The sequence below is a fragment of the Chlorocebus sabaeus genome, chromosome 8 (assembly GCF_047675955.1).
Source record: "Chlorocebus sabaeus isolate Y175 chromosome 8, mChlSab1.0.hap1, whole genome shotgun sequence".
Classification (NCBI taxonomy): Eukaryota; Metazoa; Chordata; class Mammalia; order Primates; family Cercopithecidae; genus Chlorocebus; species Chlorocebus sabaeus.
The window spans coordinates 30,506,589-30,519,968 of record NC_132911.1 but is presented as its reverse complement, the minus strand read 5'-3'; the positions used below and the strand labels follow the sequence as shown (position 1 = coordinate 30,519,968).

The 13,380-nt window shown below is 37.8% G+C and overlaps 1 protein-coding gene across 1 annotated transcript in view; it reads left to right on the top strand.

The window, feature by feature from the left end:
• TEX15 (testis expressed 15, meiosis and synapsis associated) overlaps positions 1-13,380 on the top strand; it is a 59,370-nt gene that overhangs the window by 10,629 nt on the left and 35,361 nt on the right. The window contains exon 2 of the mRNA XM_007962107.3: positions 6,281-6,446. Coding sequence (XP_007960298.3) covers positions 6,281-6,446 — 166 coding nt within the window. The remainder of the gene's footprint in view (positions 1-6,280; positions 6,447-13,380) is intronic.

The following is a 13,380-nucleotide window of genomic DNA, read 5'->3' as shown; positions in this document are numbered from 1 at the left end:
TAAATCTCCAAACACACTTGGAAAGTAAGTCGAAGGCACAGGGCTTCCTTGAGTCTAGGAATTTGAGACCAGCCTAGGAAACATAGTGAGACCTTATCTCTGCAAAAAGTAAAAGAATACATTTTGAAATAGTCATGGAGAGGAAATAAATACATAACTAAAATGAAAATGCAACATACCAAAATTTGAGGGACATGGTTAAAGCATTGCTAACAAGGAAGTTTATAGCACTAAATGTTTACTTTAGAAAAGAGGGAGTGTTTCAGATAAATAATCTTAAGCTACCAACCTTTAAGAAACCAGAAAAAGAAAGGCTGGGTGCGGTGGCTCATGCCTGTAATCCTAGCACTTTGGGAGGCTGAGGCAGGTGGATTGCCTGAGTTCAGGAGTTCGAGACCAGCCTGAGCAACACAGTGAAACCCCCGTCTCTACTAAAATACAAAAAATTAGCCAGTCGTGGTGGCATGCACCTGTAATCCCAGCTACTTGGAAGGCTGAGACAGGAGAATTGCTTGAACCCGGGAGGTGGAGGTTGCAGTGGGCCGAGATCACGCCATTTCACTCCAACCTGGGTGACAGAGCAAGAGTCTGTCAAAAAAACAAACAAACAAACAAACTGTCAAGATGAAAGGATAATTAATGAAACTACAACAAAAAGATGGTTGTTTGGAAAGATCAATTAAATTGACAAACCTTTATCAAGTCTGACAAAGGAAAAAGAAGCCATAAATTACCACTATCAAGAATGAAATGAGTTATGGCCCACAGGTTGCATCAAAAGTACAAATTGTTGAACACATGTAGTTCTAAATAGATCATTTAAATAGTCTTACAACAATTAAATGTAATTCATGGTTAGAAAAGAAATTTTAAGGCCCAGATGGTTTCACTGGAGAATTCTAAAGATTTGAAGAACAGAAACTCTATACAATCTCTTCTAGAAAATAGAAATTGAGAGAATAATAATATGAGATTAATATTAAGATGGTTCCAAGATGAGACCAATATAATATGGAAAATACCCCATGGACCAATGTCCATGATAATTGATGCAGATATCCTAAACAAAATATAAGTAAATGAAGTCCGATATTTAAAATGAATTATTGCACACAACTGAGAGATGAATGTTCTCTTCTGCCACTCTTATTCAGCATAATACTGGAAGTTGTACCCAGCACAAAAGCCAAGGAGAGGAATTAGTAGGTATTCAGATTGGAAAAGAAGAAATAAAATTGTCCCTATTTGAAGAGAACATGATGGTCTGCATAGAAAATCCCAAGGAATCTTAAAAAAAAGGAAAACTTGGAACTAGTAAGTTCAGCAAGGTCACTGGATATGATGAAAACAAAAAAACAATTGTTCATTTGACTCTTAAACAACCCAGCCGGGCACTGATCCGGCCCCCGACCCCTCCCCAAAACACATAGCAGAAAAATCTGCATATAAGTCACTCCCCCAGAACTTAACTTTTAATATAAATAGCCTACTGTTGACTGAAAGCCTTACTGATAACATGAAGTCGATTAACACATAATTTTATATCTGTATTATATACTACTGTATTTTTACAATAAGTACAGTAGAGAAAATGTTACTAAGAAAATCATAAGGAAGAGAAAATATGTTTACTATTGCTTAAATGTAAGTAGATCACCATAAAGGTCTTCTTCATCATCTTCACATTGAGTAGGCTAAGGAAGAGGAGGGGTTGGTCATGCAGTCTTAAGGAGTAGCAGAGGTGGAAGAAAATCCAAGTATAAGTTGTCCCACACTGTTCAAACCCATATTGTTCATGAGTCAACTATATTTTTAAATACTAGCAAAGAACACATGGAAATAAACAATTTTTAAAATACCATTTAAAATAACTTTAGGCAGCCGGGCATGGTGGCTTGCACCTGTAATCCCAGCACTTTGGGAGGCCGAGGGAGGTGAATCACCTGAGGTCAGGAGTTTGAGACCAGCCTGGCCAACATGGCAAAACCCCATCTCTACTAAAAATAGAAAAAAATTAGCCAGGCGTGGTGGCGGGTGCCTATAATCCCAGCTACTTGGGAGGCTGAGACATGAGAATCCTTTGAACCCAGGAGGCAGAGGTTGCAATGAGCTGAGCTCACGCCACTGCATTCCAGCCTGGGTGACAGAGCGAGATTCTATCTCAAAATAAAATATAATAACTTTAAAATGAAATACTTAGGTACAAATATAACAAAATGTGTAAGGTTTCTATGCTATAAACTATAAAACAGTGATGTTTTTTAAAAAAGGAAATCTAAATAAATGGAAAGATGTAGTGTGTTCATGGATTAAAAGACTCAACATAATGACATCATGAATGGGCTTATCAAAAGATGTTTAATGGCTAATCATAGCCATTAAAGAAATGCATATGAAAACCACAATGAGATGTAACTATACACTTGTTAGAACAGCTGAAAAAGAAAACAGTAACAGTGCCAAATGCTGGTGAGGATGGGAGACACCAACTCACTCATGTATTGCCATTAGGGAATGTAAGATAGCACAGCCGCTCCGGAAAACAATTTGGCATCATCTTTAAAAACTGAACATGCAGCCATGCACAGTGGCATGTGCTTGTAGTTCCAGCTACTCAGGAAGCCAAGGCAGGAGGATTGCTTAAGCCCAGGAGTTCAAGGCCATCCTGAGCAATATAGCAAGACCCAATCTTTAAAAAAATAAGCATGCAGGCCAGGCACAATGGCTCACGCCTGTATTCCCAGCACTTTGGGAGGCCGAGGCAGGTGGATCAACTGAGGTCAAGAGTTCAAGACCAGCCTGACCAACATGGAGAAACCCCATCTCGACTAAAAAAGTACAAAAATTAGCCAGGCACAGTGGCGCATGCCTGTAATCCTACCTGCTCATGGACTGAGGCAGGAGAATCACTTGAACCCTGGAGGCGGAGGTTGCGGTGAGCCGAGATCGCGCCCTTGCACTCCAGCCTGGGCAACAAGAGTGAAACTCCGTCTCAAAAGTAAATAAGCATGTAACTTCCATATGATCCAGCCATCCTTCTCTTGGGCATTTTTCCCTGGCAAACAAAAAATGATGTTCACACAAAAACTTATACATGAATGTACACAGCAGCTTAATTTGTAATAACCAGAAACTAACAACCACCCAAATTTCTAATGAGTAAGTGGTTAAACAAATGATGGCACATTCATATGATGGTATACTACTTAGCAATAGAAAGAAACAATCTATTCATACAACAACTTGGCTGAATCTCAGAGGCAGTATGCTAAGCGAAAAAAAAAATGCAATCTCTACAGGTCTCATACTACAAAATTTCATTTACAAACATTCTAGAAATGACAAAAGTATGCATACGGAGAAGAGATTAATAATTTTCAGGATTTAGGGACAGGGTAGGAGAATGGGGGTGTGTGAGAGTTTCAGCATGAAAAAATATATAAAGGAGTGACACAGGGATGTTTCTGGTGATAGAGCAGTTCTGTATCTTAGAGTGATTGTTACACAAATCTACATGTGATAAAATTGCATAGAACTACACATGCAAGTGGATGTAAAACTGGTTGGTAAAGTCTTAATAAGGTCTGTGGCTTGTACCAGTGTCATTTTCCTTGTTTTGATATTGGATTATAGTTACATGTTTCCACTGGAGGAAACTGGGTTAAGGGTACACAAGACCTCTGTATATTGTTTCTGCAACTTCCTGTGAATCTGTATTCATTTCAAAATAAAAAGTTACACATCCACAAAATCATCATATGTTATGAAACTATCAAAATTTGTACGTCATATATTACAAAACTATTAAAATTTGTAGTGATTATTACAAATATTAAAATGAAAATCATTTTGGGAGTCAATAGAATTAAAAATGGGAATGAGGAATGAGTTGTTACTGAAATCAACTGGTTATAGTATTTTATATTGGTTTTGTCATTATGTTCACTTCTGTTGATTGATAAGCTAAATTTAAGGGGCGAATTGTTAATTAGGTTCATTTATATGGAAATGGCCTTAAACCTTCTATATAGTGAGTCTTCATGATTTGAGGATTCCATGTTTGTGAATTTCCTACTTGTTGAAATTCACAATCAACAGTCAGCAGTGCTTTTTTGTCCGAACTTGATACTCAGCAATGCTTTCACAGACATGCACGTTGGGGTCAAGAATTTGAGTCACCCAATGTATGCATTCTCATCTAAGGTCAAATGAGGCCATGCTTTGCCTTGTTGTTTCAGCTCTCATACTGCAATAAGTGTTCTTTTCCTAGTGATGGTGCTACATTGTTGTATTAGTCATATTTTTTTTTTTTTTTTAAATAAAAGAGAGAGATTTAATTGACTCACAGTTGCCCATGGCTGGGGAGGCCTTAGGAAACTTACAGTCATGGCAGAAGGGGAAGCAAACATGTCCTTCTTCACATGGAGTCAGGAGAAAGAAGAGCTGAGCAAGAAGGGCAAGGCCCCTTATAAAACCAGCAGATCTCATGAGAACTCACTATCTCAAGAACAGCATGGAGGTAACTACCCTCATGATTCAGTTACCTCCCACTGGGTTTTGGGAACTATAAAATGAGATCTGGGTAGGGACACAGCCAAACCATATCAATTGCTAACATCTTTGTTGGTGATTTCACTACTTTAAATGGTCTCCACGTGTAATGCTGAAGTGTGGTCTAGTGTTCCTAAGGTCAAGAAGGTTATGATATGCCTTACAGAGAAACACATTTTAAGTAAGCTTCACTCAGGCCTGAGTTCAATGTTAATGTACTTCCAGGGAGAGGAGGAAGAAACTTGCCAATCTGTACATCAGGCCTCACCAAAAAGTGCTAAGGTAACATCTATAGTGCCTGATGAAACTCTGGGAAAGATAGAAAAGCAGCTAAATTTATAGATTAATGAGATTTCATTATGGCTAATTAAAAAAAGCATAGTGGGCAGCATTGTTGTGAAGCTAAAAGCCAGAGGAACTTAGGTCACATTACCCAGAGTCAGGGAAAAGTTAAACTCTTCTTGGCTAGTGCTATTTGACTCAAACATTTCAAAAGGTGATAGATGCAACATGAAAAATGTTGAGCTTGCAGGCAGATGGGTTCTGCAGATCAGGATGTTAAGGAAGAATGTTTTAAAATAACCAGCTAAATGTCATATCGGAAAATGGAAGAACAAGTTTTCAAAACTGATGAGATTGGTTTGTTTTACAAAGATGTTGGCAGAATCTACATAATGCAAATGGCATTTTGGTGGTCAAAAATTTGACCAGGATCAGCACAGTGACTCTTGCCTGTAATCCCAGCACTTTGGGAGGCCAAGGTTGAAGAGGATTGCTTGAGCCCAGGGATTTGAGACCAGCTTGGACAACATAGCGACCCCATCTCTACAAAAAATAAAAGAAAAACTAGCTGGGCATGTTGGGCCTGTGCCTGCTGTAGTCCCAGCTACGCAGGAAGCCAAGGCAGGAGGGTCGCTGGAGCCCAGGAGTTAGAGGTTACAGTGAGAAATGATCATACCACTACACTCCAGCCTGGGCTACAGAGCGAGATCCTGTCTCTAAGGTGGGGAAAAAAGTTGACCAGATGCCCACAGTAAGTTAACCCTTTCCTTTCCCCCAGGAACAGTAGTTTGTGACACAATGTTTGTGACTCAGTGTTGATGGGAACTTTGTAGAATATAACTACCACAAATGACAAGAGTCAATTGTATTTGCTCCCTGCTTTCCTCTGAGTTCACTTCCATAGGATTAGGATTTTATCCTTTTATGCATCTATTTACAACAATGCTGGAGACGCTCATTGTCCTAAGAAAGTCTGTTTCCTCTTTCACATGCCACTATATCAGGCAACATCTTACACACATGTTCTTGTACTTTTGCAAATCAAAATAACCCAATCGTTTTCTAATGTGTAGTTTGCCTTATCATTACTTGTCAAACATGCATGCACTAACAGTAGCTGCCAGGTTTGTATAATGATGTGCATTGTAGAGTCAGAGTTGCAACATCCTAAATTGAATATTCTGGGACTGTCATATTTGTATGTGTCAACTTTTAAGAACTCTTAATAAGTATGTGGAGAAAATCATGGCTCATATTTTCATTTATATAAAGTATAGGAGGTCTATATTACTGTTGTAGAACCTTAAATATCAATTGTTGCCTTACGTTGTTTATGAAAATTCAGTACTTGGTTATTTTGTGTCTTAGAGATACAGTTGTCATTGTACAGATATCCAGTAATGTCATTTTAAATGCAAACAACTGCTTTCTCTTTTTCTACCTTTAGTTTACTTGTCACCTTGTTACACCAATAGTAGAGAGTATAGTTTTATACATGATACTCTTAACCAGTGCAGGCTTGATGTAAGCTGTGATCTGCAGTCATTATGGCAGTTTGGGGATACAAAACTGGTTCACAATGAGGAGCTGGAAAAAAATTTTACTACTAAGAGGTAAGTTACTATGATCTAAACGTGTTTGAGATTTTGTTGTGTTTCTTACTATGGAGTTTTATGCTAATTTATTTCTACCATTTGAGATTTAGTAAGTTGTTACTAAGAAAACATATTGTTTTTTGTTACATTCTCATAGTCTTTTGTAACATTGAAAGCTAAGTGTGAGATTTGATTAGTTTTATGTATTAATGTAGTGAGATTTCAGACACCCCCTTCCAATTTTCTAACCTTGATAAATTTTTCAGAAACATGCATCAGCACCTTTATTAAGCAGCCAGTTTGTAGATCCCTCACACCTCCTAGATAATGTAAAACAGCAGTCGAAGTAATCAAAAAGTAACTCCTTTTTACTCTTGAACCCAGCCCTTAAGAGACTGGGTTGATGTTTTAATTTGGGAGGATTGTAGCTGGCTTTTTCCAGCTATTCCACTAGAACTATCCTTTCTATGTTGATGCCATTTCTCACACAGTTTTTTAAAGTACTTCTCCAGCTTCTTTGGACGGCATATTATTGTCATTTTCATAAGAATAAAATCATATGCAAAGTTTTCATTGTAAGCATTTTTTATTTATAGGTATAGATTTTGTTTGAGCACAATTTAGCGTTTCTTTATTTTCTTCTAACTTGTCTCCTTTGCCATTTCTCACTGTTTAACTTAAAACCTAACTAGAGCTTGATAGACCTACATGTGGAACTCGTTTTGGAATGTTTCAACTTGTTTATTTTAGAATTGATTCCTCTTGACTCAAACATGCCGCCACACTTGGTGTCAGTTTGGAGATTTGCAGTTAATGGGAATGATAGAATTTGTTAGCCGGGCGTGGTGGTTCATGCCTATAATCCAATCCCAGCACTTTGGGAGGCTGAGGCGGCTGGATCACCTGAGGTCGGGAGTTTGAGACCAGCCTGACCAACATGGAGAAACCCCATCTCTACTAAAAGTACAAAAAATTAGCTGGGCGTGGTGGCGGGCATCTGTAATCCCAGCTACTAGGGAGGCCGAGGCAGGAGAATCGCTTGAACCTGGGAGGCGGAGGTTGCAGTGAGCTGAGATCGCGCTATTGCACTCGAGCCTGGGCAACGAGAGTGAAACTCCATCTCAAAAAAAAAACAAAACTGTTGTGGCATGTTGCCTTTCCTCTAAAAAACACAGTTTTGTGGGTAAAAAGGGCTAGGTATATCCAGTGACTTCCAAGTTGAAAAACAGTTTGATCCAAAATGAATTCCTGACACTGTTCTTTGGTTTTGCTTATTTTGGACATTAAAATTTGTGTCCTTTCAAACCAGTTATTTCTCCCTGTTAGTGTTACAGAAAAGTTAGAACAAGTACCCAGTGATAGACAGGACATGTTAGAACATTGTAAATGACCAACATGTATAGGATTTATTGTTTTCCTGGCTGTTTGCCCAATTAGACAAAAACTCATTTGTTTCCCATAGTTATTTATACTCATTTTATGGTACTTACTACAATATATTGATTTGTGTCTCATTCTCCTAGTATATTTTGAGTTTTATCTTGTTTTGTGTTCAAAGTGCAAAACTGAGTCTGGCAACACAAGCCAATTTGAACGGGTTTCTGTACTTGAAGTCAACAGTAACCCAACTGAAACTGAATTTGGTACTGGGAAAGGGGTACTTGTAGGAAAGACATTCTAAAATATGGATTTAGTTCAAGGGAAGAGGGCAATGAGGACCCCCCTCTCCGCCCCACTGCAGAATTCCCAAATGGGAAGTTGGTGATAATCTGTACCTTGGGACACAGAACCTGTGTTTCATGAGGCTGTAGTTTTTGAGAAAAATTCTACCGAAAACTCAGCATATTAGAGTGCCTTCACCATTTCCCGTTTAGACCCAAGAAAGATCATTTTTTCAATCATAGAAAATTCAGATTCAATAAAAAAGAGTCACTCTGTTTGTGGCCTAGTTTCACAGTTCAGCTTTGCAAGATTAGCTTGAAGTAGAGAATTAATCGTTTCCAAAGTTAGGGTGAATATGGGTTTAAAAGAAATGAGATTTAACAGGGGATAAGGATGTGGTAAAGCACGAATCTGTTGCCTGAACCTTTTCCCAAATACCTCCTTTCTCCTATTTGGAGAAAATACCTCCTTTTGAGTATTTCCTGCCTAGTAAGTGGAACTACCTCAAGTTTATACAGTAAAGATACACGTTGCTTAATGACAGGAATATGTTGTGAGAAATGCATCATTGGGCAATTTTGTCATTGTGTGAACATCATAGAGTGGACTTACACAAACCTAGATGGTGTAGCCTACTTATACACCTCAGCTGTATGGCATAGCCTGTTACCGCTGTAGACATTATAAACACTGTACACTTAGGCTACACTAAATGTGTTTTTTTATTTTCTCAATAATAAACCTTAGCTTACTGTAATATTTTTATTTTATAAACTTTAAAAGTTTAACTTTTTGACCCTTTTTTACCCTTTTTTAATAACATTTAGCTTAAAATACATTGTGCAACTGTACAAAATATTTTTATTTTATCCTTATTTTATACACGTTTTTCTATTTTTTTATTTTTTTTAACTTTTAGAACTCTTTATTAAAAAACTTAAGACACAAACACACACATGAGCTTAAACCTACACAGGATCAGGATCATCAATATCATTGACTTCCACCTCCGCATCTGTCCCACTGGAAGGTCTTCAGGTGCAGTAACATGCATGGAGCTGTCATCTTCTGTGATAACAATGCCTTCTTCAGGAATACTTCCTGAAGGACCAGCCTGAGGCTGTCTTACGATTAATTTGCTTTAATAAGAAGAGATAATCTACTCTAAAATAATAATAAAAAGTATAGTATACTAAATACATAAACCAACAACATAGTCACTTATTATTATCAAGTATTGTGTATTGTACATAATCATACATGCTATACTTTTATAGGACTGGCAGTGCACAACTATCACCACAGACATGAAAGTAATGCATTACGCTATGACATTATGAGACCTAAGATATCACTAGGCAATAGGAATTTTTCAGCTCCGTTGTAATCTTATGGGACCACCATTGTATTTTTGGTTTGCCATTAACAAAAATGTCTATTATAGCACATGACTGTATTTTAAATGCAATCTGGGGGTAGAAATTGATGGTTTCAAATTGAAATTCAGTACATGAAGTTCATTATAGATTGTGGGCCTTGGATGATGGGGAGGTCCCAGAGACTTGTTGCCAAGAGACGGATATTCTTAGTCTCAACCATTGTCTGAACAAGATCTCCTGCTATGGTTACTAGCCTTTGGAATTTTGAGAGCAAGAAATCCCAGCTGCTTCTTTACAGAAGGATATATATGCCAAGGACAAGTTAATACTGACAATTGTTAGCATTCTTTACTTTTTAGAATTCAGGTTTTTTTTTCCTCCACCATTGTATTTTGGGTTTAGATAATTTAAACTTAGCCATATGTCACCTAAATGAATGTTGGTTATTTAGGTCTATATCCAGAACTGTTGGAAACGAAGGTATTTCATCCATGTGATCATCATGGATCTGGAGTTGGATGTAGTAATTCAATGAGACTTTGGGTTGTTCCCTCCTTGTGAGGTAGATTGAAAGTACTTTGTGTAAATGAGCACTTTTGAAAGTATATGTGTTAGAAGTAGGGTATGTAGGAAAAAGGGTAGCCAAATGAGTAGACTGCAGTTTTCCTAACAATTCTAGATCATCTTTTATAATTAGCCTAACCATTTTTTGTCCAGTTCCCCTTGCTTTGTGAGTTTATTGATGTACAAGCCTAGTCTTTTTTTTTTTTTTTTTTGACACGGAGTCTCACTCTGTCGCCCAGGCTGGAGTGTCGTGGCACGATCTCGGCTCACTGCGAGCTCTGCCTACCTGGTTCAGGCCATTCTCCTGCCTCAGCCTCTCAAGTAGCTGGGACTACAGGCGCCTGCCACCACGCCCGGCTAACTTTTGGTATTTTTAGTGGAGACAGGGTTTCACCGTCTTGATGAAGATCAAGATCAAGATGATCTTGATCTCCTGACCTCGTGATCCCACCACCTCAGCCTTCCAAAGTGCTGGGATTACAGGTGTGAGCCCCTGCGCCTGGCAATAGTCATTATATTTAAATAAACATAGGATAAGACTTGCTTGGAAATCCTCTTGTGGCTGTGAGCAAGGAAGCCTAGTTGCTACCAGCTTCCTTCTTGCGACCATGATGGGAGCCGGATGGGGATAAAGATAAAGCTCTGCACAGCAGAGGGAGAGTTGTGGGGAAAAACACGTTCCTCATATCATTGAGGGGCCAAGTTCAGAATCTGCCTGTGGTGAGCAGCATAATACTCCCCCAAAGATGTCCACATCCTAATCCCCAGAAACTGTGAATATATCACCTTACATCCTTACATGGCAGAAAGGACTTTGCAGGTGTGATCGAGGTTACAGACCTGGAGATGGGTGAGTATCCGAGGTGATCTTAGTGGGCCCAGTTTAATCACAGGAGCTTTTAATAACAGAAGAGGGAAGCAGAAGAATGGATCAGAGAGCAGAAATGAAAGAAAAAAGAGATATGAGGGGGACTCAGCTTGCCTTTTCTGGCTTTGAAGATGAAAAAAGGAGATTATGAGCCAAGGATTGTGGATAACTTCTAAAAGCTGGGAGATGTCCTTAGCTAACAGCCAGCAAGGAAATGGAGACCTCAATCCTACAACTGCTGGTAATTCAATTCTGCCAGCTTGGAAAAAGATCCTCCCCTAGAACCTCAGAAAGGAACACAGTCCAGACAGATGACACCTTGATTTTAGCCCAGTGAGAGTCATGTCTGACTTCTCTATGTAACTAAAATAATAAATTTATGCTTTTTAATCTATTAAGTTTGTGAGAATTTGTTATAGCAGCAAAGGAAACGAAGTCTTATATCTGAAGTTGGGTGGCATTAGCACATTTCTTAAATATTGTGGAATCCCAATTTCTCTTAGCTGTCAGCGTTTTGGTTCTTATATTGTACTTTGGGCCAGCTGGGTACTGAGTTCTTATCACTAGCAATCTGATGGATTTGAAAATTATTAAGTTCTCTTTAAAGATCTCCAAAGAAATAGTTTTATTTTCTTTATTATAAAAAAAAAACTTACTTGAATACTTTTAATCTCTACTTTAGGCAACCCCCACCCCATAGCTAAATACCTTGTATGAACTTGTGTTTCCACTTAAACTTAGAGATAAAATACTTTCCAGAGTTTCATTTACTGAACAAAAAATTACCTACTATATGTAGGTTGTCTTGGAACCTATTGTAAATGATGTAATTAACTATGACATAGGCATTCCATCCAAAGCACTTATACTTTGTTGTAGTTGGCTTAAATGAGACAGCATGTTAGCACAGAGTAAATTAAGAGTTCCTGGTCTACAGAAAGATATACAAGATTCCAATTCTATTTCATCCACTCAGCTTCTCTATCATATGAGTTTTCTCATCTGTCTTTTACATTTATTTACTTAATATTTAATAAAATATTAGTTAAAAAGTAATGACCAAAATTAGAAACCCACAAGCAAGAGTATAACTACAAATTCTAAGACTTGAGTGTTGTGTTGATTTTGAGCTTTCCACCCCAGAGCTTAAAGTACATGCAGGCTTCAGAGGTGACAGACTTTGACATCTATCCCTCGTTAGTATTGCTGCAGAAAAACATGGGGAAACATTTCTAGAAAATTATTTTATATATTTTTAAAATTTAAGATAATATAAATATTAGCACAGATTCTGATGCTTATTAATGTCTTTTGGTAAAAGAGTACTTTGTATTTGCTAGTTCTTCAGATTCTTACCCAGTTATTTATCAAGCAGGTGAAACTCCCTGCCTGATGCACTAGAAGTCAGTACTGGGATACTGGGTTTTTGAGAAAAGAAAAGCTTTTATTGCAGGTAGACTCACAAGGAGACAGGAGGTCAAGCCTAAATCTGTCTCCCCATGCTAGCTTCAAAGCAGTAATTTTATTAGAAATGGTTTGGGGGTGAATTCTAGGATCTTTAGGTGATTGGTGGAAGGAAAGGGAGGTGTAGAAAGTCCTTGGGCATGCATAGTTGTCTCTTTATGCCTCCTTATGGGTCCCATGTGCAAATTTGGGGAGAGTTAGTATAAAACACACAGTGGAAATTCAGGCTGTGATGTCAGCAAGCTCATTCTGTATAAACTTCGTTTGGCCATATTGGTTCCAAATGATTTCAGCCAGTGTTGTTACAAGCGGAGGAAATTTGAGTATTTCAGTAAGTTTTCTTATATGCCATCCTGCAAGCTTAAGAATTTCTACTAGTCAATGGTTTCTTTATTTCTTGGGGACACAGTTTCAATTACATGTTACTGGGCACAGAAAAGAGTCTTTAGGCCCATTTTACCTATTGTTTCTGAAATGGAAGTCTTGAGACTCAGAGTTTCTGTCATTTAAAGTCATGGTTTAGATCATGTCTGAATAAATTTGGAAAGCCAACCTTTTATGAAATTTTTAGAGGCAGAAATGGATCAAAAACTAACTTTTCTATAGGTCATTTTTTTACTAACATATTCAGGCCCTTTTTTTTTCCAAATATAATTCTGAAGACACACTGAAAAATAAAAAGTATTAGTAGTATAATTACCAATACAAAACTCCAGGGAATATTTTCTACTTCAATTTACAGAGGGTTTTGTGGCCCTGGATCAGATTTTTATTGTTACATTTGTTTCATTCCACTGAAACCCTTATGATATAATGGTTGTCAGGGAGATGACCAGGTTAAAAAAAAAAAAAAAAAAAGAATTTGGCCCAAAATACCCTGGTGCCACTGTGGAAAAACCCTGCTGTAGAGTTTACATTATACATTTTTAATTTATTCTGGTGTACCTTCAAATGTTACTTTTATGTGTAGTGTAAGAATCTTAGACAGTAATCTTAGTGGTTCACGGAATTGACT